A 26,077-nucleotide genomic window follows, 5' to 3' on the forward strand; every position below is an offset into this window, starting at 1 on the left:
ATGTATGCTAATTGATGCTAATGACACGAGTGTAAATAAGTGAGAATAAGTTATGGTTGGAGTGTTGCTAAAAATTTCCCTCCAAAAATGATAATTTTATAAATACACTGTGATTTTAAATTCAAATTTCAGTTTATGAAACCGACCATAAGCAAAGTTGAATCCATTTATTAGTTATATCAAGTCACTTATATCATCCACAGACCATAATTATTACTACCTCAGTTCTTCAAATTTTGACACAATTTACTATTTCGATCCGTCCCTGAAAAGTTGACACACTTCACTTTTTACCATTTTTGTTAGTAGACCTCGTATTCCACTAACTCATTCCTACTCACATTTTATTATAAAACTAATACTCCCTCCGTCCCCCATTAAAAGTCACACTTTTCCATTTCGGTCCGTCCCCAATTAAGAGTCACACTTCAATTTTTACCATAAATAATAGTAGGTCCCACATTCCACTAACTCAATTCACTTACATTTTATTATAAAATCAATATAAAAAAACGGGTCCCACATTCCACTAACTTTTTCAACCAACTTTTGTTTACATTTCTTAAAACCCGTGTCCGGTCAAAGAGTGACTCATAATAAGGGACGGAGGGAGTACTTTAAAAGTAGGACACACATCTCACCAACTTTTTCAACCCACTTTCCATTACATTTCTTAAAACTCGTGGCAGGTCAAAGGGTGTTAAAATTTGGGTAACGGAGGTAGTAATTTTTACATTTAATAATATATGGAATATGACCAAATTACTTTTCACATAACATTCATGCCATGAACATAAACCACTTTCTTAAAGCGAATTTAAAAAGCAATAAATAAATACAAATAACGTTAAAAGCAATAAATAAAAAAGCAAACAAATAAAGAAATTCACCAACGGCAAATTATATAACGGCTAGTCCCACACTTTTCCACCACTGCTGATGTTGACGACGATGATCAAATTCCTATTTCAATTCGCAGTCTTCTCAATCGCCCACATTTTTCCTGCGCCTGAATCGATTTCCCATCGCGATAATTTTTAAACTCATTTCCAATTTTCCATCTTTTAAAAGTGAAGGTTTATCAAGAAAGCATTTTTGTTGATCAAAATCGAGTCTCTGTTGAAATTGATCAAAAGGGGCGTCAAGAAGTGATCAAAGGGAGCGGCGATGTTGAGCGGCGGTTGCGTTGATCATCGCAGCAGCGTGAACTCTTGTCAGCCGAGGGGGTTCTTGACGCCGCCGCCGACATGGAAGGCGGAGCGGGGATCTCCGGCGATGCCGAGGTCGGAGATGAAGCCCAAGGGAGATCTGTTTCACGTCGTTCACAAGATCCCTTCCGGCGACTCGCCTTATGTTAGAGCCAAACATGTTCAGGTTGATTTTTGTTGATTCTAAGCTCGTTTCTTGATTTTGGGCCTTTGTTGTTTATTGCTATGATTTTAGCTTGAATTGGTGTGTTTATGGGATTTTGATGGGATATAGTGAGGATAGAAAGAAATGGTAATGGGATGTTTAAATTGGAAGAACATGTGAAAATTATGATGAAAATACTTTTTTGGATGGTTACTGCCTTTTCAGGTTGAAACAGTAAGATTTTGCTAATAGGTTGAGTTTTGATCTGGAAATTATGATAATATAAGACTGTTTATTATCTGCATTGTGTTTATTGGATTTTTGTGGAATAAGTCATGTTTATGGCATGTGTGCTTAGATGGAAAGGCATATGAAATCAGACTGAATTGTTGGAATTTTACTGTGGAAATCAGGATGGAAATAGTTTTTTATGATGGTTACTGAATTGCAGGTTGAGACAGTAAAATTTAGCAGATTAGGTTGAATTCTAATCTGAAATTATGGTATTATAAGACTGTTTCTGATGTAGAATCTATTATCTGCTGATCTTTATTGCTATGCTTCTAGCTCAATTTGATGTTTGTTGATTTTAGTTAGACTGGTGGATTGTCATAGGATTCATTTATGTTTATTGGATTTCAATGGAATTTAGTGAGGATACCATGCATATTTAGTTGGAAGAGCATAAGAAATCAGACTGAATAGTGGAATTATACTGTGGAAATTATGATGAAAATACTTTTTTTGATGGCCACTGCATTGAGTTTATCTGCTGATCAGTATTATGATTATAGGTTGAATTCTGATCCGGAAACTGTGATAATATAAAATGTTTCTGATGGAAAGTTTTTATCTAATGATCTTTCTGGAATGGTTACTGCTGCATTGTGAAATCACAGCTTGTAGACAAGGATCCAAGCAGGGCGATTTCCCTGTTCTGGCAAGCGATAAATTCGGGTGATCGGGTTGATAGTGCTCTGAAAGACATGGCTGTCGTCATGAAACAGTTGGACCGCTCAGATGAAGCTATCGAGGCCATCAAGTCCTTTCGCCATCTATCTCCTGCCGACTCTCAGGAAGCCCTTGACAATATATTGCTTGAACTCTATAAGGTAAGCTGGATTTTTGTTTCAAAAATTCGACTGTCTTGATGGAAATTGGAAGTCTGAGCATCGGTCTTGTTAATGCAGCAATCGGGAAGGATGGAGGAAGAGATTGTATTGCTTCAGTATAAACTGAAGCAAGTTGAAGAGGGAATGGCTTTTTCTGGGAGGAAAACGAAGATTGCAAGGTCTCAAGGAAAGAAGGTTCAGATCACAATTCAGAAGGAGTATTCAAGGTTCCCTATCTTCTTTGCTTCTTTAGTTTGTGAACGGGCTCGTATTTTCTTCACTACCTTGTAACTTTGATAACAAAACTGCAGGTTGTTAGGAAATTTAGCTTGGGCCTATATGCAACAGAAAGATTTCAAATCTGCTGAAGAACATTACAGGTATCTAAGTTTTGAGTGATGTGTATCATGTTTTTCGTAGTTATGAATATTGAGGGTTTGTCGTGTATATACGTGTCTGCAGAAAAGCGCTATCCTTTGAATCGGATAAGAACAAGCAGTGTAACTTGGCAGTCTGCTTGATGCACATGAACAAGCTGACAGAGGCCAAGTTTCTCCTCCAATCAATACCATCTGATAATGGTGCTGTCGATGAATCTTATGTTAAGTCATACGAGCGTGCCTCTGAGATACTGGCCGAGTTTGAGTCGCAGCGTGTTCTTAAGCCTATGAAACAGATGGAGCAGAATAATGAAGGTGGGATGGCACGAGGATTTGTACATGGACACATCAGTAGAACTAAGTCATTAGGCGGGCAGTGGGGAAGCAGTAGGTTCTGTTCTCGGAGACATACTAATGATAGAAATGGCACGCTTTCGTCTCCCCTGCCCTCATCTGGCAATATGTGCAAAGGAGCATCTACTGACTTTCCATACGAGAAGAGGGCCGATTTGGATTGGAGGGCGAATCATTATGAGCCTAATGTGAGCCGGGAAGGAGTGAACTCTTTCCCCTACCGGAATACTCCCAACGTTCCACTCACTCAACCAAGGAGAAGTACGCGCTATGGAGATCAAGTAAAAGCTGTTTTGACAGAAAACGCTAATGGAGGTTATTGCCGGAAACTGTCGTTTGGATCATCTGCCAGTAGTGAATCTGTGCATTCATTTGCAAGCCAAAATGCTGGCTACTATTCTCATGATGCACCTGATGAGATGCCGAATATACTCCCGCAGTTTTTGGCGAAGAAGAATACATGTGTGAAGCCATTAGAAGCTAATGAAGAAGGGGTGAATACTTTGCCTTCTGCTGACTTTGGAAAAGTAGAAGAAGGCAAGAATCGGACTCTTGAGATTTCAAGACGCGAGCAGCATAAGAAGAGCTGGGCTGATATGGTCGAAGAAGAAGACGAAGAAGAGTTTGGAAGTTGGAGCAACAATTATCCAAAGATCAGTCAGAAAACTTATGCTTCAACGGACCCGTTCAACGATGAGAATGTTAACTCCAACATAATCCCCGAGACTCCCAAGCTGCACGATGCAGATGATGAAGTAAGTCAGGAGATGGGTTCGATCGATCTTGGAGGCGGATATCAGACTCAGCCAGAGAAAATCGCGCTGCCAAAGAACCAGCCATTGAGGCGTTCTCTGTGTTTTGATCAGAACCACAACCTCAACATACCAAACGTTCGCTGCGCTTCCCCATTGGCAACAAAAGCTCTCGACTTTGAAGGCCAAGCCGGAGATATCAGTGTTGGAAAGTCCAAGAACCTGAGGAGGCTGCAGGTTTTCCAGGATATAACGAGTGTTCATGCAAGTCCTCGACACTGAGATCCGAGTTCTGGCTTTGATTTTCCTCTTTCGAGATTGTGCACAAATATTATGTTATAGTTGTAACAACAATATATCACACTGAATCAAATATACTGCAAATTGCTACTGCAAATTGTATAACAGTTGTACATGATTGCTGCTTTTCAACACACTGAATCAAATATACTGCAATATTGGTACTGCATTAGACTCTCATTCCATCTTAATGATCAGAAACTTCTCTAACTCGATGTTTTTCATCTCCACGCCCAAAGATGCTTCGGAGCCATTGTGCAGAGAGCTTGGGGTATCTCCGCAGATGCTTATCTGTATAATCGACATAGTTAAGCCCATAACGAACCAAATAGCCCGAAGCCCATTCGTAGTTATCTGTCAACGACCATGCGAAGAATCCTTTCACATTAACACCATCTAAGCTGTCAAAACAAAGACAGGAGCAAACTATGTGAAATAGTGACATTTTATCCGAGACAGAGATAAAGTGCTAGTAAACGCACAATCACTCACTCAATTGCTTCACGCAGACAGCATAGATGATCGAAGAAGAATTTCTTCCTCGTGTAATCTTTGAGCGCCTCAGATATCGGCACATTATCATTCCTGTCTTCTTCAACCCCTGCAACCAAAATCCATAACATGCTAATAGAATTGATGTGCTTGTTCACTTTAAAGAATGTAACAACTGAATTAAACATGAGCTCACCATTCTCAGTAATGTAGATTAGAGGATCCTTGTACTGTAGTTTTATGTATTGGAGGAGGAGGCGGAGCCCCTTCGGATACACATTGTACTGACTGTGGTTGCTCCATTGTTCCCCAATAGGTATGCCGTCTTTGTCCCCTTCATTTTGAGACGAACAGATAAGGGGACTGAACGATCTTTTTTGCTTCGTTTATTCACACATCAAGAAAAGTATAGTATCATTACCTACTGGATTGTAGCCAGAATCAGTGAGGTAGCTCACTTCATTAGGAGGGTGATAAACATCATCTGTGCTAACTGCATATTTCCCAGAGTAATAATTCAGTCCAATGAAATCGAACGATCCCTTCACCATCTCTGCTTCGTCTTCACTGAATCTAGGCAGCCGGTTTCCAACTCTCTCTCTCATGATCTCTGGATACCTACCATACACTACAGGATCCATGATCCTGCATACAACATCACCCAAAACAATAAACATTAGCCTATTTTCGCATTTGAGATTTCGAATCATCTTCAAACTCACCATCCTAACATGAAAGCAAGCCCCCTATCTCTAGCCTTGACACTTTCATCAGTGTCATCATAAGGCACAAACCAAAAGGCATTAACTACAATTCCAATCTCCCCTTTCTGCAGTTCCTGCATTTCGCGCTACTCATATCAACAACATGCGTTCATGAAAACGACTCTCAAATCTCAATATAGTAATATAACAATAGTACTTGGTATTTGTCCCGGTACAGCTTCACAACAGCAGCGTGAGAGAGAAGCTGGTTATGCGTGATCTCATAGGGCTCAGTAGCAGAGTCACCGCCCGTGCAGCTGCCATCAATCCAGCTGGAGCAACGTCCCGGTGCAAAAACACCGAGTGTGTAGCCAAGATAGCTCAGGCCCCACGGTTCGTTTATAGTGACCCAGTGCTTCACCCTGTCCCCAAACTGGCTGAACAATAGATCTGCAAAATCTTGGAAGTCTTTCCTGGTTTTGATGGTAGATAACATTAGTATAAAGATACAATTTTTGGTTGAAATAAAAGTTGATTTGCTTACACAATTTGGGGGCTTAGAAAGCCACCATAGGCATCTTGGAGAGCTTGTGAAGTGTCTAAGTGGAGAAGAGTCACCCATGGTTGTATTCCTTCATCATGAACCAATGTTTTTATTTATAGATTGTGGGATTATTCATTACAAGATAATGTGATAGGAAGGAATGGATCATTAGTCATCACCATTAGCTAGAAGCTCATTGATAAGGTTGTTGTAGTAATTGATCCCATCTTGATTCACACCTTTACTTATTGATCCACCTGATAATTAAGGTTGTTTGTTGCCATTATAAGAACTAAAACTATAGTATTTGGCAAAACATGAAAAAATATTGACAAAAATGTGTCATTTCAATACACAAATAGAAAGAACCTGGCAATATCCTAGGCCATGATATGGAGAATCTATATGCATCTGCTCCCATTTTCTTTAGAAGCTTCACATCTTCCTGTCCAATTAAGTTTAAACATTTCACAACAATTAATTAATGTGATAATTATATCACAAAGTTGGGTAAAATTCTGATCAGTCACGTAGCATATTAAATCTCGAAGTTTCAATTTTTCTCGGTTGTCTCATTTGTATACTTCTACAAAACAATCTCTTTTGGTGATGCTCAAGATGATGTCATTTCCTTAAACAAATATTTCTCTTCTTTTCTTGATTTAATTAAACAACTTCGTTTTGAGCATCACCAAAGACATCGTTTTGTACACAAATGAGACGATTGAGAAGAAAAAGAAGTAAAACTTCATAATTTATTATCCCTTAATTAATACATCAATGAAAAATGGAAAAGTAATGAAACACCTTGTATAGATGGTAAGAATCAACTGCCACATCCCCATTCGAACCATCTAGAATCTTCTCTGCATATTTCCAAGATTCTTTATGCATCAACTTTCTTCCTTTTTTTTTGGAGAGGGGAAAAAGAGGAGAGAGAGACCTGGATATGTATGTGTGAAATGATCCCACATTGAAGATCCTTTGCCCTTTTCATCGTAAGCACCTTCCACCTAATAATCATGTATTACGTGCTCATTCCGTCTCATATTACTCGCACTTTTGCCATAAATTTGAGATTAACTTTTTAGTAGTATAAAATTACTAATATTTTCAGTGTAACGAGAGGCCGCTTAATAAGATAACACTTAATTAAATATTCTGATTCTTACTTAAATAAAAATAGTGTAAAATAGTTTGGAACGAGCTGAAATAGAGAAGTGCGAGTTATACACATTAGCGAAGAAGAGACCTGATAAGCGGCTGAAGAAGAGCCGAAGACGAAGCCGTCGGGGAATCCTCTACGGTTAATGGAATCTTCACTGCAGCTACAGTACTTGGATTCATCGTAAGTGGAAGAAGCGGCATTGGCAGAAGCAGTTAGAACTGTGAGAACCGCACACAGTGCTACTGTTGAGAAGCAGATTCCAGATGCCATATGTACATTACTGGTAAAGCAATTTTAGTGATTATTTGGATTTATAGGAGATTAAACAAATTCATTTAATTTTTGTTGAACTACTCCCTCCGTCCCACAAAGATGGCCTCACTTTGACCGGACACGGTTTTAAGAAATGTAATGAAAAGTGAGTTGAAAAAGTTAATAGGATGTGGATCCTACTTTTATATAATCCCACCGTCTCACTTTAGGAGTCCCGGTTTACTACTTTTGGATGTCCCACTTTAGGAGTCCCGATTGTAATATTCTATAATTGGTAATAAGCCCCACATTCCACTCACATTTTATTATAAAACTAATATATAAAAGTAGGACCCACATTCCACTATATTTTTTCACCAACTTTCTTAAAACCTTTGTATTTCTTAAAATCCGTGCCGAACTCAACCGGGACTCCTAAAGTGGGACAGAGGGAGTATTAGTTTTATAATAAAATGTGAGTATGAATGAGTTGGTGGAATATGAGGTTCACTGCCAAAAATAGTAAAAAGTGAAATGAGACATATTTTGTGGGATAAACAGAAATAGAAAAATGAGACAATTTTATGGGACGGAGGGAGTAGTTAAAATTCCATCCGACATACCAATAAATGCAATAGTAAATAATTGTGCACGTTGATGAAATTCCCAAACGCACCAATCACCTCAAGCTTGCATAACCACAAAAACTAGCTACCACTTTCTAAAATAAAAAAAATCTCTCCCATATTTGGAAATCTAAAATCTCTTCCACAATTCCCTTCACTAGCTTATTGCACTGAATTATCTAGTATAGTTCGTCTTCTTCGCTCGTGGAATATTGTCACAAAAATAAATTTACTTGTGTATAATTCTTTTCGTTCCAATTGTGGAATTTAAAAATCAAAATAGCTGATTAAATGAGCTCTCAAATTTTTAATCAACAATTATAAAAAAAAAAAGGTATGTAAAAGAAAGTTTCCAACTTTCCACACACGGCCCTACTAATCCCTTGCAATATTTTAGTCTTTTGTGTTTCAACTTTCACATTTTTCAAAAGGTTAAGTTTTCTTTCGTTTCACAAAATCTCTAACAATTTTTTAACTTGTCGCAACTCTCATATTCTATTCACAAATCCTCAATTTTTAGCATCTTACTACTTGCATGAACTTATTCGTTTCTATGGTTTGTCCCAAATCCTTCATTATCGTAACGAGCTATAGGTTCTTCTCTCTTGTTTTCTTTTTCTTGATTGATGTCATTACTAATACTCCCTCCGTCCCCGATTTAAAGTCACACTTTGGCCGGACACGAGTTTTAAGAAATGTAAAGAAAAGTTGGTTGAAAAAGTTAGTGGGATGTTAAACCCATTTTATAATATTGGTTTTATAATAATATGTCAGTGAATTGAGTTAGTGGAATGCGGGACCTACTTACTATTTATGGTAAAAATGAAGTGTGACTCTTAATTGGGGATGAACCGAAATGGAAAAGTGTGACTCTTAATCAGGGACGGAGGGAGTAATTAACTATATTCACTAAGCTACTATTGCAAAAGCCTATAGAACTCTTGTTGTGTGGAGTAAGAAATAGTACTATAGTAGTAGTACAATATATGAATACTACACAATTGTCATTTATAGAATTACATATTGGGAACATAATAGAAAAGCCAAGATTTTGTAAAGCAAAACTCTTGTATTAATACGTATAGTATAAGTAGAAATACAGATTAAACTACTTTATTTAGACTTTTGTCTATAATCTTATTCTCAAATCCAACAATAATAAGAACAATATAAATAGTACAAGAAAACAAAAAAGAAGTAAATGATATGATCCTTGACTTCAACTTGACATTCTTACTTTGAAAACAATTTCCTCCCAAACCCAACAACAATAACAGCAATCAAAACCAGACCAGCTTTTATACAAACACACCCACACAACACCAAGTCACCAACACATTAATATTTCTGTTCATCAAAACACAAAGAGAGGAAGAAAATCAAAAAAGGAAGGCAAAAGAAGTTGGAAACTTGGCATTACCAATCATCATGAAAATCACCGAAAACAAGCAGAGGCAGCGGCTGAGGCATTATATCAGTGCTCCAAGGCGATTCCTGCGCAGGGCGAGAGATTTCTACGTGGACAGCCTCGTCAGCTTCGACAGCAAAGTCGGCGTCATCACCTGCCCCGCCACTAATACCTCCCACCTCTGCAAGAACTTCGACACCAACAGACGCAAAGACGAGGACAGGGAGAGACTCGGGGAGATGTACAGGTCGAGTGAAGTTGATCGAGTTGGTCGTTTTAGAGAGAGAAGGAATGATGGATATGTAGGTGGTAATGGTATAGACAGAAGTTACAGCATTGCTCTGGGGAAGATAGGCACCATTGATGAAGATGAGCAGTGTGAGTTTCAAGAAAATGTTACTTTTAGGAGTGATCACATGTTTCTCAGGACCAGAAGCCATGCTGTTCCCAGGAACTATGACTTTCATTAGTCTCTCTTTCTCTCTCACACACACATACACAGAAACACATTTATTTGTTCATGAAAGCAAAGTATTTGTTCCATATGTTCTTTACTTTGTCCCAATGTAGACTGCTATGAAACTGTTAAATTTCATCTCACAACATTCATTTTATCAGCACTTTAGCATAGACTCTTTGAAATTCTAAGAAGATTATAATAATTCAAGGAAGAAATATCCTAAGGAGAAAAAAAGAAATTGTACACATGAGTTGAAAATCTAATAGATCACAATTCACAAACATTCATTATCATTATCACACACCTCTCTCAAACATGACAGAACCACAAATCATATCATACATATGGACAAATGCATCTAAGTATATTCCTAAACATTAAGACACAATAATAACACACTCATAGAAAACCAATGACCATGAGATTTGGACATACCATGGGAACTCATACAATCACATCAAGCTTCCTCCTCCTCCTCCTCTTCGTCCTCATACTCCTCATCATCGGCCGTCGCATCCTGGTACTGCTGATACTCTGCCACAAGGTCGTTCATGTTGCTTTCAGCCTCGGTGAACTCCATCTCGTCCATACCTTCACCGGTGTACCAATGCAAGAAAGCCTTGCGCCTGAACATTGCAGTGAACTGCTCGCTCACACGTCTGAACATCTCCTGGATCGAGGTGGAGTTTCCGATGAAGGTGGAAGCCATTTTCAGACCTGTGGGAGGGATGTCACAGACACTGGACTTCACGTTGTTGGGGATCCACTCGACAAAATAGGACGAATTCTTGTTCTGCACGTTGATCATCTGCTCGTCAACTTCTTTGGTGCTCATCTTGCCACGGAACATGGCTGAGGCAGTCAAGTAGCGTCCATGGCGTGGGTCTGCTGCGCACATCATGTTCTTTGCATCCCACATCTGCTGAGTGAGTTCGGGTACTGTCAGAGCCCTGTACTGCTGGGAGCCTCGGGAGGTCAGGGGCGCGAACCCAACCATGAAGAAATGAAGCCGTGGGAAGGGGATAAGGTTGACGGCAAGTTTCCTGAGGTCAGAGTTGAGTTGGCCTGGGAAACGGAGACAGCATGTGACACCACTCATGGTGGCGGAGATAAGATGGTTGAGATCGCCAACTGTGAGAAAATAGACATAATGAATTGCATCAGAAATACTGCAGTCAAATGCCAAGTAAATCATTTACATGCATAAACCAAACTTACAGGTAGGAGTTGAAAGCTTAAGAGTGCGGAAGCAGATATCATACAGGGCCTCGTTATCCAAAACCATACACTCGTCTGCATTCTCAACGAGCTGATGAACAGACAACGTGGCATTGTATGGCTCAACAACAGTGTCGGATACCTTCGGAGATGGAAAGACAGAGAATGTTAACATCATCCTGTCTGGATACTCCTCTCTGATCTTGGAGATGAGAAGGGTTCCCATGCCGGATCCCGTGCCTCCACCCAAGGAGTGACATACTTGAAATCCTGTTGAGGAAATGTCATAACAATGTCATAATTCAATAGAATAATCATTCCCCTTTTGCATTTATTAAATATTAATGAATATACAGGCAAGACCATAAACCAACAATCTGGCATATTAAAAAATAGATCAAGTTCCATTAAATGATATCCAAAATTCTGCATCTCTAAATTTATGTAATTCACACCAGCAAATATGAAATTCCATAGCATCAAATCAACACACTGCACTAAAATTGGCCTAAATCACATCAAAACCAGATTGAAGATAACAGTTAATCACTGGCAAGCATAATATAATGGAGCAGGTTAAACAGATCAAAGTTCGCGAAACTCGTACTAATTCATAAGCAAAGATAGAACTAATCAAAATCCACGAGATTTCCAAAAACCGTACCAACAGATCTAACGATCAAATCCACCAACCTTGCAAGCAGTCACAATTCTCCGCCTCCTTGCGCACGACGTCGAGCACGGAGTCGATGAGCTCCGCTCCCTCGGTGTAATGCCCCTTCGCCCAATTATTCCCGGCGCCGGACTGGCCGAAGACGAAATTATCCGGCCTGAAAATCTGGCCGTATGGCCCGGATCTGACGGAGTCCATGGTGCCGGGCTCGAGGTCCATGAGCACCGCGCGTGGGACGTACCTCCCGCCGCTGGCCTCGTTGTAGTAGACGTTGACGCGCTCGAGCTGGAGGTCGGATTGGCCGTTGTATCTCCCCGTCTGATCGATGCCGTGCTCGTCGCAGATCACCTCCCAGAATTTGGCGCCGATCTGGTTGCCGCATTGCCCGCCCTGGATGTGCAGGATTTCTCTCATTTTTCCTCGGTTTTTGCGGTGGATCTACTTCCTTCTTATCTGGAGGGGAATGAGAGTGATTAGTGAGTGTAGATCGGTGGAAAAACTGCTTCGGATTTTGATTTTCGAGTTGAAATTGGAATCGGTTGCTGTTTCAATTTCAGTAGAGTGATGAGAGATGAGCTGAAGGTGGCTTCTGATATAGATTGAGTCTCGGATTTCACTATATTCTCGAAAATGCCATTCTGATTTTTTTATTTTATTAATTTTTTAGGTGCTGTATGCATTTCCCAAGAAGAATGTTTTTGGACAAAGATTATAAAATGAGAGATTCTATTAAGTTTATAATATGATTTTCCATAATATTTTTTTCCAAACAAGAAAACTTAGTAAAGTACTCCTAGTATTTATTTTACTTAAAACATATGTTAATTTATTATCATACTGGTTTGTATTAATTAAGTTTATAAAGATGTTCTTGTATAGCTACATGCTATTTCCTCCGTCCCGAATAATTCGGGTCATTTTGACCGGACACGGGTTTTAAGAATTGTAATGAAAAGTGGGTTGAAAAAGTTAGTGGAATGTGGGTCCTACCTTTATATATTAATTTTATAATAAAATGTGTGTAGAAATGAGTTAGTGGAATATGAGGTCCACTACCAAAAATGATGAAAGTGAAATGAAACAAATTATGTGGGACGGACCGAAATGGAAAACTGGTTCGAATTATCCAAGACGGAGGGAGTATATTTGTTCTTATAGAGTATTTTAGGGTGGATTGTCATTATCATCCAACTTAACAAATTTGGCAAATATTGTTTCATGTTAGTGGTGAATGGCAAAATAAATGTGATTTAATTGACTTAATGTCATTATAAGTAAAGTAGTTGAACCTGTTTCAACTAATTACACTTGTTTCATACCATCTTTTGAATGAGTAATGCTATCTGATTAAAATATTTTCTCTCTTTATTCATTAGTGTGCAGAATATATATATATATATATATATATATATATATATATATATATATATATATAGCTTGAATTGATACACTAATTAAAATTCATTATTTTATTTATTACTATCTTACTTTTAAATTATGGATATGTTCTTACTATGTACAGATAGATCTCCTACGGTTAGCTTTGTTGATGCAAATGTTAGTTCGGTATATATTGTGTTTATAGAAAATGATTTTGAATTTACTTTATTTAAATAATCCCGTCGTCCCACGTTACTTGAGTCACTTCTTTTTCACACTCGTTTTGGAAAAATAATAATAAACGAATGCGAAAAAAAAGTGACTCAAGTAACGCGGGACGGAGGGAGTATATTGTTGCATCTTCATTGATTAAAATTTGCACGATTTTCCAGTAAAATATAAACTTCGTGGGTCTATTATCCCCATTAATATATAGTTGGGCTATTGGGTTTATTAAGGCCCAGATTTATTAGTGGAACACTATATATTGGGCCAGAAATGTCATAAATGGGCTGCTCAGATGCGTAAACCCGTATTTTTTTAATTGATATTAACTAGAGAATTATTTAATCGAAGATTGATTAAATTAAGTAACTAAAACTAAATAAAAACTAAAGTTGCCCATGGGAACGCCTGCACAAGATTTTGATTCAAAGTTGGGTTTAGCACAAGAGTTTGAACTATATTAGTACGATATTAAGTTTTAATTAGGTGGCTGTTAATTAATCGGAACCATATGTAACTAATTACATCACAAATTCTGATCATATTTTTGAATAATTTTTTTTGTCGGCGAACTCCGTGGTTATTCCATATACTAATTTGTAGGCATATCAAAAAGTGAGACAATTAATTCAAGAATTTAAAGTTACTCTATATCGAAAAACAAGAATCAATCTTCTAAGTTTTGACCATTTTATTAATCATAGACTCACGCTATCCGACCAAATCCGACCAAGACCTCAAGTTTGCATGAAATTTGTACCGCAGCTGCGTATCAGGAAGGTCACAAGAATCATCTAGAAATAATGTTGCTGTCAATGTATTTGGATGATATTGAACTCGTTTATTTATTTAATAATTTTTCTATTTTCTGAAGTTACGAAAATGAGGATCGAACACGTATTGAACTCCAAATTAATTATAAAAATCACTGAAGGGAAACCACGTGAATTTGGTCACATAATTAACATTCATTACATTCTCTTAATCAAGTGCGTTTATTTTATATTCTATTTGGAAAGTGAGGATAGGATTCTCAATGTCGACATTGCTTGATTCACCAATAGATGTAGGGAATACTAAAAAAAATTATACTATAGGAAAAATATTATGAAACATATCGTATATAAACATTAGTTTTTTCCCTTTATATATCCATATATTTTTATTCGAATACCTAAAAAATAATTATTGAAAGTCATTAGTTTTATAAATTATATTAAATCAAAGCTTTATCTATATTATTTTCTAATTCTAAATAAATTCGAATAAATGGATAAAAGAACATTTGATTTTTATGTTTTTATGCAATTTGTAATTTAATTAATGACACAATAAATACAATCCAAAAATCTAATGACAACATAGATAAATGGTGTTCACAAAAAGTTTGCACCTAATTGCTATAAATGTAATACATACAAAACTTTTACCTAATTGCTATAAATGTACTAATATATTATAGAGTACTAAACGTGGTTAATATAAAACTTTTTACGAAAATAGGAGTAACTTTATATTTGCGCATATTCGAATCGTGCTGTAACACTATTACAAGGTTGACGAAATTTTACTAGTTGAAAGCGACATAATAATTAGGAAAATGCATGTGTTTGGCATTTCAAGAATCATATTTGCGTCTGTCCTACTCAAGGAATATACATCAAGCTAATTATAATTTGATTTCATATTTAGGAATCATATCTTACTATTTCTATGAGATTTTAGTTTTATTTAATTAAACTATAAGATTATTTGTAAAATAAAGGGATGATATGCTTTAAAATGCAATTCATAATCTATCAGGCATATCTAATTTAACTTCTTCTGAATATCTAAGAACTTTTAGGCTTTTTTTTTTCTTTATTTGATACGCGACGGCTAGCTAGTCATAATGACATCATAGTCATCCGATGAAATGATGTATACATGCAACAAAGTCGTATTATACATTAGTCATTTGAGCTACATAGACATTTCAGGTGTCCCGTCTCATTATTAATTGAGGTAATTGATATATGAATAAAAATAACATTTGAAAATTTATACTTATATTTTAAAAATGAAGTTTGCTAATTTGCATGTAGATTGTAAAACTATATGTAGATTAAAATTTGTGCGTTTTAAGTACTATCAACTTTTATACATCTTGTAAATTATGTATACCATCTCTTTTCTATGTCACTGAATTTCATGTTAAATTAATATCAAATTAATTTATAATAGAACTTTAACTTTAGGTTGGGAAACATTACATTTATGTATGTTGAGTGTCCTCTTGAAATTGGAATTTCTAATAAAATAATCACCCACGATCTATTTCTTATATCTACGATTTAGACACCCCACTATGCCACAACAAACTTATAGTAGTAGTAAATTATAAAGTGTATTTGGTTGGATTGAAAATGACAACTTTTTTTTTGGAACAAATCAATAATTGGCAAAATGAACAAATTATTAACGCTTGCAAAATAGTAGGAAGGAGAACTGAAATGCCACTACAAACAAATATAGTACATAATTTTTGGTGCTAAATCGATTTTGTCACATAAATTTGCTTAAGTATGATTAATTATTATGTTATATGCTATGTCTGTTGTTGTTGATAACTTGATTTTGTATAAATTTTATATGTCAACAATTAAAGGATACACATATGATTTTATTATTGATTTGGTATTTTAACTTTTCTACGAAGTACTATTAAGAATTAGAGAATTACAAGAGTGAGTGTGAATAATGAAGCTTCATGTAAATTATTGGTCACCAGAAAAAGCTATGCTCATAACTTTTGCAAAAATAGAATTGTGCCCAAAATTGTTGTACTCGCAAGTCTTGCCCAAAATTTTGAAGTTGCACTTTATTTGTCCAAAAAATAATGTTGCTATAGAATATATTTCTTTGGATTATGATTACTAAGAATATGATTATTGATTGATTACTTATTTTGCATTTGAAAATATTAAGGAAAATTAATAAAATTTTGAATTTGGAAAAATAATAATACCAATAATAGCTATTATTATATTAGTATATAAGAAATTAGGCAAAGAATATGTAAAAATTACAGAGAATAATAAGAACCTATAAAATTGCTCTATTTTTCTTATTTTTAAGATTTTATTACTTTTTATCATCAGATAAAAATCGAATAAATATTGAAATTTAAAAATAATAGGAGTAATCACACTGCTGTCTGTGTCTAATGCTTACCAACAAATTACTCTAAATCCCTTCAGGGATGAAAAAACATAAGATGGATTAATTAGTATATAACCTTGACTAAAGTATCTAAACTTTTTAAAATGTTCATTTGCACGCCGGAAGCAAAATTAAAACTGAATAATCTTAATTTAATACAAACCAAGAATTCGATTAGCCTCAAATATCTCCTAATATAAATTATATTTATGAGTAACGTTCATTTTACAAAGAAAATTAGTACACCATTTCGTTATTAATTAAAGAATGGAATTAATTGCCACGAAATCATCCTCTTTATTATTCATCAAGTATAAAGACAAACATGAATACATCGAACATGCTCTTAAATTTAATTTAAATCAATTTATTAGTGCATTATTTTTATTGAATTAATATGATTTACATATACAGAAAATATATCTTTTCTTAAATTTGGAAATATTTAATTTTAGAAACGTTTTTGTTTCTAGTTTTTTACTCCCTCCGTCCCAGATAATTTGGGACATTTTGACCGGGCACGAGTTTTAAGAAATCTATTGGAAAGTGAGTTGAAAAAGTTGGTGAGATGTGAGTCCTACTTTTAAAGTAGTATTAGTTTTATAATAAAATATTAGTAGAAATGAGTTAGTGAAATATGAGGTCCATTACTAAAACTAGTAAAAGTGAAGTGAAACAAATTATATGGGACAATTCGAAATGGAATATTGAATCGAATTATCTGGGACGGAGAGAATAATTAATTCATTTCGTAATTTAGTTAATATTTATAAAAGGGAATTAAAAGGTAAACTTTCTAAAAAGTCCCTTCATATATAGACTGCTCCTTTTTATGCACATTTATTACTATAATTAAATATTGATTACAAAAAAGGCGACTGTGATTAAATTTCCTTAAATACTCCGTCTATGAACAGCAAGCCCTCAAACCGACAAGCGATCTCATTAATTTCTCCGATCCGATTATTACAGTTGAAACCAGTTCCCACGCGCCATCATCCCCTTTTCCCTTCCTTTTAAATCCCTCTCTAGGGTTTCAAAATCCCCTCAATCAGAAAGGGGCGAAATCAAAGTTGCCCCCTTTTTATAAAGACTCCTTTTTTAACATTTCATCCCAACTCTCCCGATTTCAAATTAAGGGAATTTGGATGATTTCTGCGGAAATTTCAGAAATTCGGAAGGGGTTTTTGTAGAATCGATTGAAATTCGATCAATTTCGCGTTTCTGCGATGCCTTTCCCGTGGAAGAAGGTGAAGAGCGGCCGAATTTCCCGACTGGTCAACGACCACCTCCACATCTCCCAGAAGCGGCGCGACGGCTCCTCTCTGGTGGTGGAGACCGGTTTTCCGACTTCGTTGATCGATCTCTTCATCAAGAATCGCGAGAAATTGAAGAAGCCGTCGAAGAAGAAGCGCGGCGTTTGTGATCCGGCGGTTGAAGGATCGCCGATTTTCTGCCCTCCGCCGCCGCCGTCGCCGGTGGGATCGCCGCTGCGGCGAAGTGTTTCCCCAATTCCGCCTCCGCCGATTGAAATTCGAAACGCGGATGAGGCTGTGGAGGAGCGCGGCGGCGCTGAGAGCGGCGGGGAAGCGAGGGATAGGGAAGTGAATGGGGTTTTGGTGATGATTTTCAAGATTTTCACGGTGGTGGTTTTGGGGTTTTCCACTAAGAGACTCGCTTTAGGGATCACCATCTCGGCGGCCCTCCTCCTCCTCCTCGAATACGCCGGAAAACGCCGCCGCCGCCTCTCCCCGGCGGCGCCGCCGATTGTGCAAACTAATTCTAGATTACTAATTCAAGAAATTCAAGTCCTCGAATCACCGGAGATTCAACCGGAGAAGGAGATCACCGAGGAGAAATCGAAACCTGAATTTCGAGAAATCGAGGCCGTGGAGATGGCAATGAAGGTAGAAGAAGAGCCTCCCCTCTCCAAAAAAACAAGAAAAGCAAAGATTTCTTCCAAGATTAGGAAAATTGTTCTGATTCCAAAGAAATTCAGAGGTGCTAAAAAGGATCACAGAGATGATCACATTGCCGAGGAATCGGATAACGGAAACATAGCCTCGTCGGTTTCCGATCACAGAGAAGAAGATGTGAGGACTTCAATCTGTGAAGTAGAAGCAAAGATTGATGAAGATGAAGATGAAGGCGAAGATAAGGTCAACTCTGTGGAGGCTCGGAGATACATGGTGCTGTGTCTGATCGTGCTGGCTGGCCTCATCGGAGGCCGGCCTTTCGCGCTTGTCCTGACGTTGGTGTGGTTGTTGGTGTTGAAAGTGATGATGTGGTTTAACGTTAAGTCCAGTTAGAAACATTTTTTAAGGTTTTGGTTGTGGTTTGCACAGATGTTGAATATGACATACGGATGTAAATTTGGTAGATGGAAATCTTAAGTTAACCTATTTGTTGTCTGAATTTGATCATCTTGAGAAATATGATGATTGATGATGAATGTTTTTGATTAGCTTTTTTGATAAAGATTAGGCGTGGAGATGTCATGAGCAAAGTGTAAAGTTTGCTGCTTTTTCGTGTTCACGGTATTCCCATTTGTGGGCACGGGAGATTAATTTGAGATCAAATTAAATTAGTTCGATATTAATTGAGATTAAATTGATTCAATCATAAAGTTAAAATTTTGGTTGGTTTGTAACGGAGTGTGAAATTCTTTGTGGAAAACTAAAAAATATATTCAAATTTTATTTATGTTTTTTCGGTTTGGTTTTGGAATATCGGAATTTAACTAAATTTGATTATTTCTTCAACAATTCGCACATTCGAATTCACTCACTCAAACAATTCTTTAATACTACTAAATTATATTCCCCCCGTCCCAGATTAGGAGTTAGATATAGTTATGGCTAAGATTTTAAGAAATAGTTGGATTGTGTAATAAATGAAGTGAGATGGTGGAGTGTGTAATAAATGAAGTGAGATGGTTGAAGGTGAGTCTCTTTTTGACTTTTTGGTTTTTTATTTTTATTTTGGTTTATTTTAATGTAGATAATGACACTTTGATGTAATTTTGATGAACAATGGGGTAAAATTGTATGACCAAATATGAAAAATTTTAAATGTGACTCTTAAACTGGGACGGACTTTTATGACAAATAGTGACTCTTATTCTGGGACGGAGGGAGTAGTAATCAATTTGACAAAATTCAATCTTTATCTCTATTGACTTTTTCTCTATGTTTTGAGTTTGTCGTCCACGCGTTGCTGCCGAATGGAATGAAATTTTTGCAATTGATTGGTTTCGTTGGTGGTTCAATTCAACCTTCTTTGTTGCTTCTTAATTTGTTTTATTAACCAAATTTCAAATTTAACTTTTTGCTAAAAATATCATTTTCCAATGGGAGAGTAAACGATAAAATATTACTATATCTTTTTAATTTTAATATATATAGTAAATCATTAAAATGGAGGAAACATTGGTCATTATTACCAATAAAGAAAGTTTTCATTATAACCATCCATTGCTAATTTGCTTTAACTTAATATGAACTTCACTGAAAATATCTATTCCTCTATTATTTCTGCTTTTTGTACTGAAATGATCCCATTTAATGGGGCCAATACACTTTAGATTTGTGTTCAAGTGCAGACAAAGATCAGGCTGCTAGGGAAATCACCACCTCATTGCTTTGTAAAGACAAAGAAAATACTAATAAAAAGATAATTTTAGAGAACAAATTAAATGAGAATCCCCACTTCATTGACTTGAGTATCCTCTCCCTCACAATCACAGCATATTATTGAACTACGCTATTTTTCAAATAGAATCGTGGCTTGTCTTTACAGCTATGTTTTCCATTTATCTCATGGTGGGTTGGATTCATAAGTGTGACTATAAAGTGACACTAGTCCTACGTAACATCAAATATTGTCTAATTTTCTCTATCATTTCTCCCACTCTATCTTAGGATGCCACCGGTTTAGACTAGCGGTTTCGGTTCCGATTCAATGGTTTCGGAGTATGTTCTGTTGGTCTTTTACCCCTTTTTCGATTTTAGGGCAAAATTGGCGATTAATCATTGGTACGTTCGGATGATATGAATGATGCCGGTTCAAGAATTAGCAGTTCTGATTCCATAGAAACTAAAATTATAGTCAACCTGAGAAGTGATATGTGCCATTTAAAACAGTAAATTTTTGAGTGATTTTCATTCAAAAGAAGAGCCACTTGTACATAATAAGGGGCAAATGTCCGCCTCAACATATTTTAGTTATACAATTATATTCTTTATTTGAAATAAATAATTTTCTTTATATACGCTCCACCTCAAACTCTTAAAAAATTTTAATACATTTTTGCCTCAATTGAATTAATTTACTAGCTTTGTCTCTATATTCATTAGTATTTTTATTATTTCTTTTTTTATTACTATTGTTTTGGACCAAACTCGGCAATTACTTGTTCATTATGGTTTCAAAATTCTTGGAACCGAAATGAGACTGGTAGAACCAATATTTGAATTCCAATTCAACCCATAAGAGAATAGGAGACTATTAAGGTTCTATCTTGAAACCGTTGATCAGAATCTGAGTCAAATCGACAATTCTGGTTTAACCACGCACGGCTCACAGCCCCACTTTTTTTTTCTTTTTACGAAATTTCTTTCAATTTTACATAAAAATCATTAGTGAAAGATATTTGTATCTTGTAAGTCAAAGAAAGCATAGCATTTCACATGACTAGTGTTGACTAGGGTGCATGTGAGAGGTTATCCGTGATGCCCAATATTTTAATTAATTAAATAATTAATTAAGATTCTCTTGATCCATATGTTAATTAGATAAGATAATATCTGAAGTAGCAACTGATGATAAGACGATTTTAATCCATAGTATGGTTCTGAGTATAGTCTTAATCATTAAGGAAAATAGATGCAACCCAAAAAAGAAAAAGAATAGAAAAGAATTGAAAAGGTTGGATACATCTCATACGAATCTCAATTTTAATTCTAACGTATTCTATGGGGCAAATACCTAATCTTTGAACATTTATGTAACTAATTAATAATTTTTTGAGCATGCAATTCTTGTTTGAACTAACTAGATTGGGTAATTGGTTGAATTATTCTCTCCAGGCATTAATTAAAAGATAAGTTGTCACTCTCTTTACCACGAGATTCATGAACATCGTTTGAAGATAACTTATATAAATTACAAATATAGTGACTAATAATAAGAAATGCACTTAAGCATGAGATAGCGAATTATTTAAATTTTAGATAGAGTGTTTGCTTTTGTTTATAAGTTTGATTTTGTCGACTTTTTGTTGATATATATCTGTTGATCTGGCCTATTTCTGCACTCTTGCTTAATTTGTTGAACATTTCCTTTATATAAAAAAAAGTATTTTGGACATTCTATTGTTTTCACAAAAAGAAAAGGCATATATTCTTTCTTATCTTGATTTATGTCGGAAGTTATATACACAGTATTATAATTTTATGACTTTTATCAATATATATAATGGAAAGGGCATCGTATGAACTATTCCATATTTACAATGTTATCCAATAGATTACATTTTAACTAATCAGTCGTGCAATTGCAAACATATTTAACTAAAATTTATAGGATGATCAGATCATTTATCTTAAACTGTGTTTCACATATCATCTTCTAAATATAATTTGCAACACTCTTTTTTGTCATTTCAAACACACTATTCAACAATAATGGCTGTCTAGTAGTAATATACATTTATTTTTCTTTATTTACATAACCCTTCCACTATTTTTATAATCCATACACTTATTTTTTCCCACTTATTTTACAACAAAAATGCTCGAAGCCAAAAATTGGCGAGCAAAGTAAAAGTACAGAAACAGTGCAAAACAATTGGGCCCGCAGATGGATACCCTTGGTAATTAAAAAAAATATAAAAAAATAAGGAAATCACTCTAAAGACAAAAAATACATTTATAATTTATAAGGAGCTTGCAGCTTATCAACAATGGCATGGTCGACTTGGAAAGCTTTGGCTAACACATCAACATCGATCGATGGATCAGAGCCGAATACGGAGTTTGCGATGGCGATCACGCCGGGGTTTTGGCTGCTCAAAAACGCAATCGTAACAGCGTCGTTTTCCCCAACATTCTGTTGAAAATGAATCAATCCAAATGGAAACGCGAAAACATCGCCCTTCTGCAGCACTTTCGAGATTAGCTTGTTCTCGGGGTCCGACGTAACAAATCCCACGAGCACGGTGCCCTCAAGCACCGTCAGTACCTCAGAGGCGCGGGGGTGGCGGTGGGGCGGGACCACCCCTCGGGGCGCGTAGTCCACACGCACGGTGGAGATACCGAGAGTGTTGAGCCCGGGGATCTCGAAGACTGTGGGCCGGTTTATGAAGGATCCCATGGGATTTGAGGTGTTTCCAGGGATGTGTAGGCCCCGGAAATGGAAGTGGTCGGCCTTCACTTGTTTAGGATCTAGGCAAGTGAAGCCGTTCACCCTCACTACATTTAATTTAAAAATATCAGAAAATGTAAGTTACCTAGTACTCCATTAGTACAAAAATATGTACATCACATAATGATTTATTGATTTATATCGAAAAACAATTACTAACCTGGACTTTTGAAATCGGCAACACAAAAATCTTGAAGAGGGCTTGATTCATAGGCTAGGGTTAGATAATTAGTGCTAGTGATTGTTGTAAGAATTAGGATTAATAGCATTGATATTGCCATTCTTGAGGTAAATTCGAATTATTGTGGTGCAAAACATAGGTGCAAGGCCTATATATATACACAAAAATATAATGTATTTTATATATATTGTTATGAGATAGTCAAAAGAGATAAAGTCGTAATTAACGAACTGGCCGTCTGATTCCAAGGTGTATATGAGTAAATATTATGCCCATGCAATTTTATCTATTCAAAATTTCACAATCTGAAATTATTAATTAGAACTTAAAAGTGAAAGATAGAAAGAAACATTTCGTCCGAATTATAGAGAGTGACATAATATGGAGTGATAGAAATTTTTAATTAGGCTATGACGTTGTGACTAATTTGACTATGTGTTAGGTTAAATGTTTTTTGTACTACTAAGACAAAATCCTAAACATGATATCTAAAATAATGTAGTTTTAATAGCTGGGGCAGACCATGTAAATTGTAAATTATTATAAAGATATTTTTCGATATGATGCTAATGGAGTAATTATTAATTATGTTGGCAAACATGGCCAATTCAACATAAGCCAAGCTAAGATATTAGTGTCATTTGATTATACTGTAAGTATTTAACTATTTTGACCTTTTCGTTTGGATGCAACGTTATATACATACTTTTATCATAGTAGTATTATTTTTTTTCTTTCTAAAAAGTAAAATATTGTATTTAGTGGAGAGCATTTAAAGGATGATGACAATTTGTTTCAGTAACAAAGTCATTTGTGAATCATACAAAATCATTAGGCCTGAAAATTTAATCCGCGGGTTTCGGGTATTCCCGACACAGTCCCAATATCCGACGGGTTATGGGTACCCGAAACCCGAAATAATGGGTTCGGGTATGGATTTGGGTAGTTAATGTGAGGATTTTTCGGGTTTAGGGTACCCGAAACCCGTATTAGGGTACCCGACTAATACCCGATTAAACCCGATTAATTATGTATTTGTGATAAATATTTTTATTTAGTATAGGGCCTATGGCCCGTAAGGTAAATCTAGGGTAACTTTATTTAATCACATGTAGATTTATAAATTTTTCGTATGCCTCACTTTTTCAAGTTTCCTTCACGCCGCTGTTGTTGCTCTCTTTTTGCCGTTTGCTCTCTTCTTTACATTCGTGTTTGGTTCATATTGCATTATTTATGTTCTTACTTGTTATCTTTTGAAAATATATAGTTAATTAGTTATGATTTCTCCATTTTATTTACATGTTCATTTAATGTCTTAAAAAGTTATTTTAATCTCTTTTATAATCCCTTTTATGTTTCAATTTATACCAAAAAAAAATTATTTTAAAATTAAGTAGTGTCTATTTGTCTAAGGTCTATTTTATATAATATAGAATTATAGTCAATAAATAGTATAAGTATTGCGTGATTTTTAATAATTTCTATTCCCATCATAATTTAATTTATATAAAAGAATAAATTTTAAATATAATAATTCCGGGTTTGTGGGTACCCAATTAGTTGGGTTCGGGTACCCGCATCGGGTATTAGGGTACCCGAATTCACATACGGGTCGGGTATTGGGTATGATATTTTTGAGATTTCGGGTTCGGGTACCCGAATTTTCGGGTTTGGGTACCCGCGGGTACCCGAACTTTCACTCCTAAAAATCATAGTACGGTAAGTATAAATAAAATTAAAACTTAGAATAAGCATCAATCCGTTGTAGTCTAGTTGGTTAGGATACTCGGCTCTCACCCGAGAGACCCGGGTTCAAGTCCCGGCAACGGAATAAAATTTTTAATATTCAGTTTTTAATTCAAATTTTTGGACAGTAAATAAGAAAATAATTCTAATTTTAATGTTTGAAAAATTCAAATGAAAACATGAAGCTTTAAAATAATTTTAAAAACTGCAATAGTCAGTTTGTTGTTAAAGGCCCAATATTTAAACTGTTAGGTAAGCATGAGAAAATAACGATTGATCTAATTAATAGCCTGTTTTTAGTAAATATTCGATCATTTTAATATATACGTAATAAAATAATTACTAACTAAACATGAAATTAATAAATTTAACATCTAATTATAGAAATCATGCACAATGTTTTTATCCAACGCCCAATTAAGCTACAATCATTAACCATGTATCTTTCTATTTATATCTTAATTTTATTCTAGTTTTAATTTTTTCCTTCCTAATTACTGTTTATATTCCTTTATATTTTCTCCGTACCCCCCATCCCGTAGTATAATTTTATAAAAAAGGTAATTATAATATGAACTATAGTCATGGACAAGGGCCGAATCGACCCTCAAATTGATCGAACCTCACCGGGCATAGGTTGGGTCGTGGAGGGACAACCCCCCTCTATCCTTGCCTTAGTAACACCTAAGGTACGGGATGCTTGCAACGCATCCCGCCCAATATAATCCGTTTGGGACGATACCATCCACATGCGTTGTAGATGCCCTTATAAGTATAACTTTTGACGTGTACGGCTAATCACCATTTACTTTACCGTCTGCTATAATTTGACCGAGAATCTTTTGATATTGTTAACTACCCTTCAAGTAATATTTTTTTAAATATCAAGACCTGCAAATGACTCTTAATATGTAAAAGATTTATTCCTTCAACGCTCATCAATTTTGTTATTGCTATAGGTGTTCTCGTGCAACCATACAAAACTAAGAAAAATTATATCAACACAAAAAATTAGCATTCGGAATTAATTTAACATTATTCAAATAAGTTTTCAATGTAAACTAATCATATTTGTGATGCCGGCAAACATTGGTATCATCGTCGAATTTTCGTAATTCTGTGCGT

At 35.7% G+C, this 26,077-nt stretch overlaps 6 protein-coding genes and 1 non-coding gene across 10 annotated transcripts; 4 read left to right on the forward strand and 3 right to left on the reverse strand.

Annotated features, from left to right (window-relative positions):
• Positions 1-933: 933 nt before the first annotated feature.
• LOC125188554 (uncharacterized) lies at positions 934-4,338 on the forward strand. The gene is made up of 5 exons (XM_048085487.2): positions 934-1,374; positions 2,253-2,465; positions 2,544-2,692; positions 2,777-2,845; positions 2,928-4,338. Exons 1-5 carry the CDS (start codon positions 1,168-1,170, stop codon positions 4,231-4,233), a joined length of 1,944 nt encoding a protein of 647 aa, XP_047941444.2. The 5' UTR covers positions 934-1,167; the 3' UTR covers positions 4,234-4,338.
• On the reverse strand, positions 4,308-7,439 carry LOC125198295 (beta-glucosidase 13-like). 2 transcript variants are annotated; one of them, XM_089058867.1, is made up of 12 exons: positions 7,244-7,439; positions 6,935-7,004; positions 6,799-6,857; positions 6,361-6,436; positions 6,171-6,248; positions 5,992-6,079; positions 5,665-5,920; positions 5,466-5,581; positions 5,165-5,388; positions 4,940-5,077; positions 4,744-4,852; positions 4,308-4,652 (listed from the first exon to the last, which is right to left on the reverse strand). In XM_089058867.1, exons 1-12 carry the CDS (start codon positions 7,427-7,429, stop codon positions 4,439-4,441), a joined length of 1,614 nt encoding a protein of 537 aa, XP_088914993.1. In that variant the 5' UTR covers positions 7,430-7,439; the 3' UTR covers positions 4,308-4,438. The 2 variants fall into 2 exon arrangements, with proteins under 2 accessions (XP_088914993.1, XP_088914994.1); XM_089058868.1 differs by having other exon boundaries at positions 6,799-6,852; positions 7,244-7,340.
• Positions 7,440-9,244: 1,805 nt separating this feature from the next.
• Positions 9,245-12,381, reverse strand: LOC125188556 (tubulin beta-7 chain). 3 transcript variants are annotated; one of them, XM_089058869.1, is made up of 4 exons: positions 11,817-12,381; positions 11,124-11,393; positions 10,341-11,036; positions 9,245-9,786 (listed from the first exon to the last, which is right to left on the reverse strand). In XM_089058869.1, exons 1-3 carry the CDS (start codon positions 12,208-12,210, stop codon positions 10,363-10,365), a joined length of 1,338 nt encoding a protein of 445 aa, XP_088914995.1. In that variant the 5' UTR covers positions 12,211-12,381; the 3' UTR covers positions 9,245-9,786; positions 10,341-10,362. The 3 variants fall into 3 exon arrangements, with proteins under 3 accessions (XP_088914995.1, XP_088914996.1, XP_047941447.2); XM_089058870.1 differs by having other exon boundaries at positions 9,245-9,886; XM_048085490.2 differs by lacking the exon at positions 9,245-9,786 and having other exon boundaries at positions 10,157-11,036; positions 11,817-12,380.
• Positions 9,466-10,681, forward strand: LOC148926933 (uncharacterized). The gene has a single exon (XM_089058871.1). The coding sequence runs from the start codon at positions 9,466-9,468 to the stop codon at positions 9,913-9,915; it is 450 nt and encodes a 149-aa protein (XP_088914997.1). The 3' UTR covers positions 9,916-10,681.
• Positions 12,382-17,498: 5,117 nt separating the features above from the next.
• Positions 17,499-19,066, forward strand: LOC125186215 (ethylene-responsive nuclear protein / ethylene-regulated nuclear protein (ERT2)). The gene has a single exon (XM_048082563.2). The coding sequence runs from the start codon at positions 17,832-17,834 to the stop codon at positions 18,909-18,911; it is 1,080 nt and encodes a 359-aa protein (XP_047938520.1). The 5' UTR covers positions 17,499-17,831; the 3' UTR covers positions 18,912-19,066.
• Positions 19,067-22,335: 3,269 nt separating this feature from the next.
• On the reverse strand, positions 22,336-23,306 carry LOC125187366 (putative germin-like protein 2-1). Its single transcript, XM_048083947.2, has 2 exons — positions 23,186-23,306; positions 22,336-23,072 (listed from the first exon to the last, which is right to left on the reverse strand). Exons 1-2 carry the CDS (start codon positions 23,304-23,306, stop codon positions 22,531-22,533), a joined length of 663 nt encoding a protein of 220 aa, XP_047939904.1. The 3' UTR covers positions 22,336-22,530.
• A 1,658-nt stretch (positions 23,307-24,964) lies between these two features.
• TRNAE-CUC (transfer RNA glutamic acid (anticodon CUC)) lies at positions 24,965-25,037 on the forward strand. Its single transcript has one exon. It is a non-coding gene; the product is annotated as a tRNA-Glu (tRNA).
• Positions 25,038-26,077: the final 1,040 nt, after the last annotated feature.

The sequence above is a fragment of the Salvia hispanica genome, chromosome 5, assembly GCF_029641045.1.
Source record: "Salvia hispanica isolate PSC_SH4W2 chromosome 5, Shi_PSC_v1, whole genome shotgun sequence".
NCBI lineage: Eukaryota > Viridiplantae > Streptophyta > Magnoliopsida > Lamiales > Lamiaceae > Salvia > Salvia hispanica.

Coding starts and splice junctions, on each gene's coding strand:
- LOC125188554 (XM_048085487.2), top strand. CDS start 1,168: ATGTTGAGCGGCGGTTGCGTTGATCATCGCAGCAGCGTGAACTCTTGT. Junction 1,375..2,252: donor TTAGAGCCAAACATGTTCAG/GTTGATTTTTGT, acceptor GTGAAATCACAG/CTTGTAGACAAGGATCCAAG. Junction 2,693..2,776: donor ATTCAGAAGGAGTATTCAAG/GTTCCCTATCTT, acceptor ACAAAACTGCAG/GTTGTTAGGAAATTTAGCTT.
- LOC125198295 (XM_089058867.1), bottom strand. CDS start 7,429: ATGGCATCTGGAATCTGCTTCTCAACAGTAGCACTGTGTGCGGTTCTC. Junction 5,389..5,465: donor CTTGCTTTCATGTTAGGATG/GTGAGTTTGAAG, acceptor TGTTGTATGCAG/GATCATGGATCCTGTAGTGT. Junction 5,078..5,164: donor TTCTGGCTACAATCCAGTAG/GTAATGATACTA, acceptor CTCAAAATGAAG/GGGACAAAGACGGCATACCT.
- LOC148926933 (XM_089058871.1), top strand. CDS start 9,466: ATGAAAATCACCGAAAACAAGCAGAGGCAGCGGCTGAGGCATTATATC.
- LOC125188556 (XM_089058869.1), bottom strand. CDS start 12,210: ATGAGAGAAATCCTGCACATCCAGGGCGGGCAATGCGGCAACCAGATC. Junction 11,394..11,816: donor GAATTGTGACTGCTTGCAAG/GTTGGTGGATTT, acceptor TTTCCTCAACAG/GATTTCAAGTATGTCACTCC. Junction 11,037..11,123: donor TAAGCTTTCAACTCCTACCT/GTAAGTTTGGTT, acceptor ATTTTCTCACAG/TTGGCGATCTCAACCATCTT.
- LOC125186215 (XM_048082563.2), top strand. CDS start 17,832: ATGCCTTTCCCGTGGAAGAAGGTGAAGAGCGGCCGAATTTCCCGACTG.
- LOC125187366 (XM_048083947.2), bottom strand. CDS start 23,306: ATGGCAATATCAATGCTATTAATCCTAATTCTTACAACAATCACTAGC. Junction 23,073..23,185: donor TGCCGATTTCAAAAGTCCAG/GTTAGTAATTGT, acceptor AATTAAATGTAG/TGAGGGTGAACGGCTTCACT.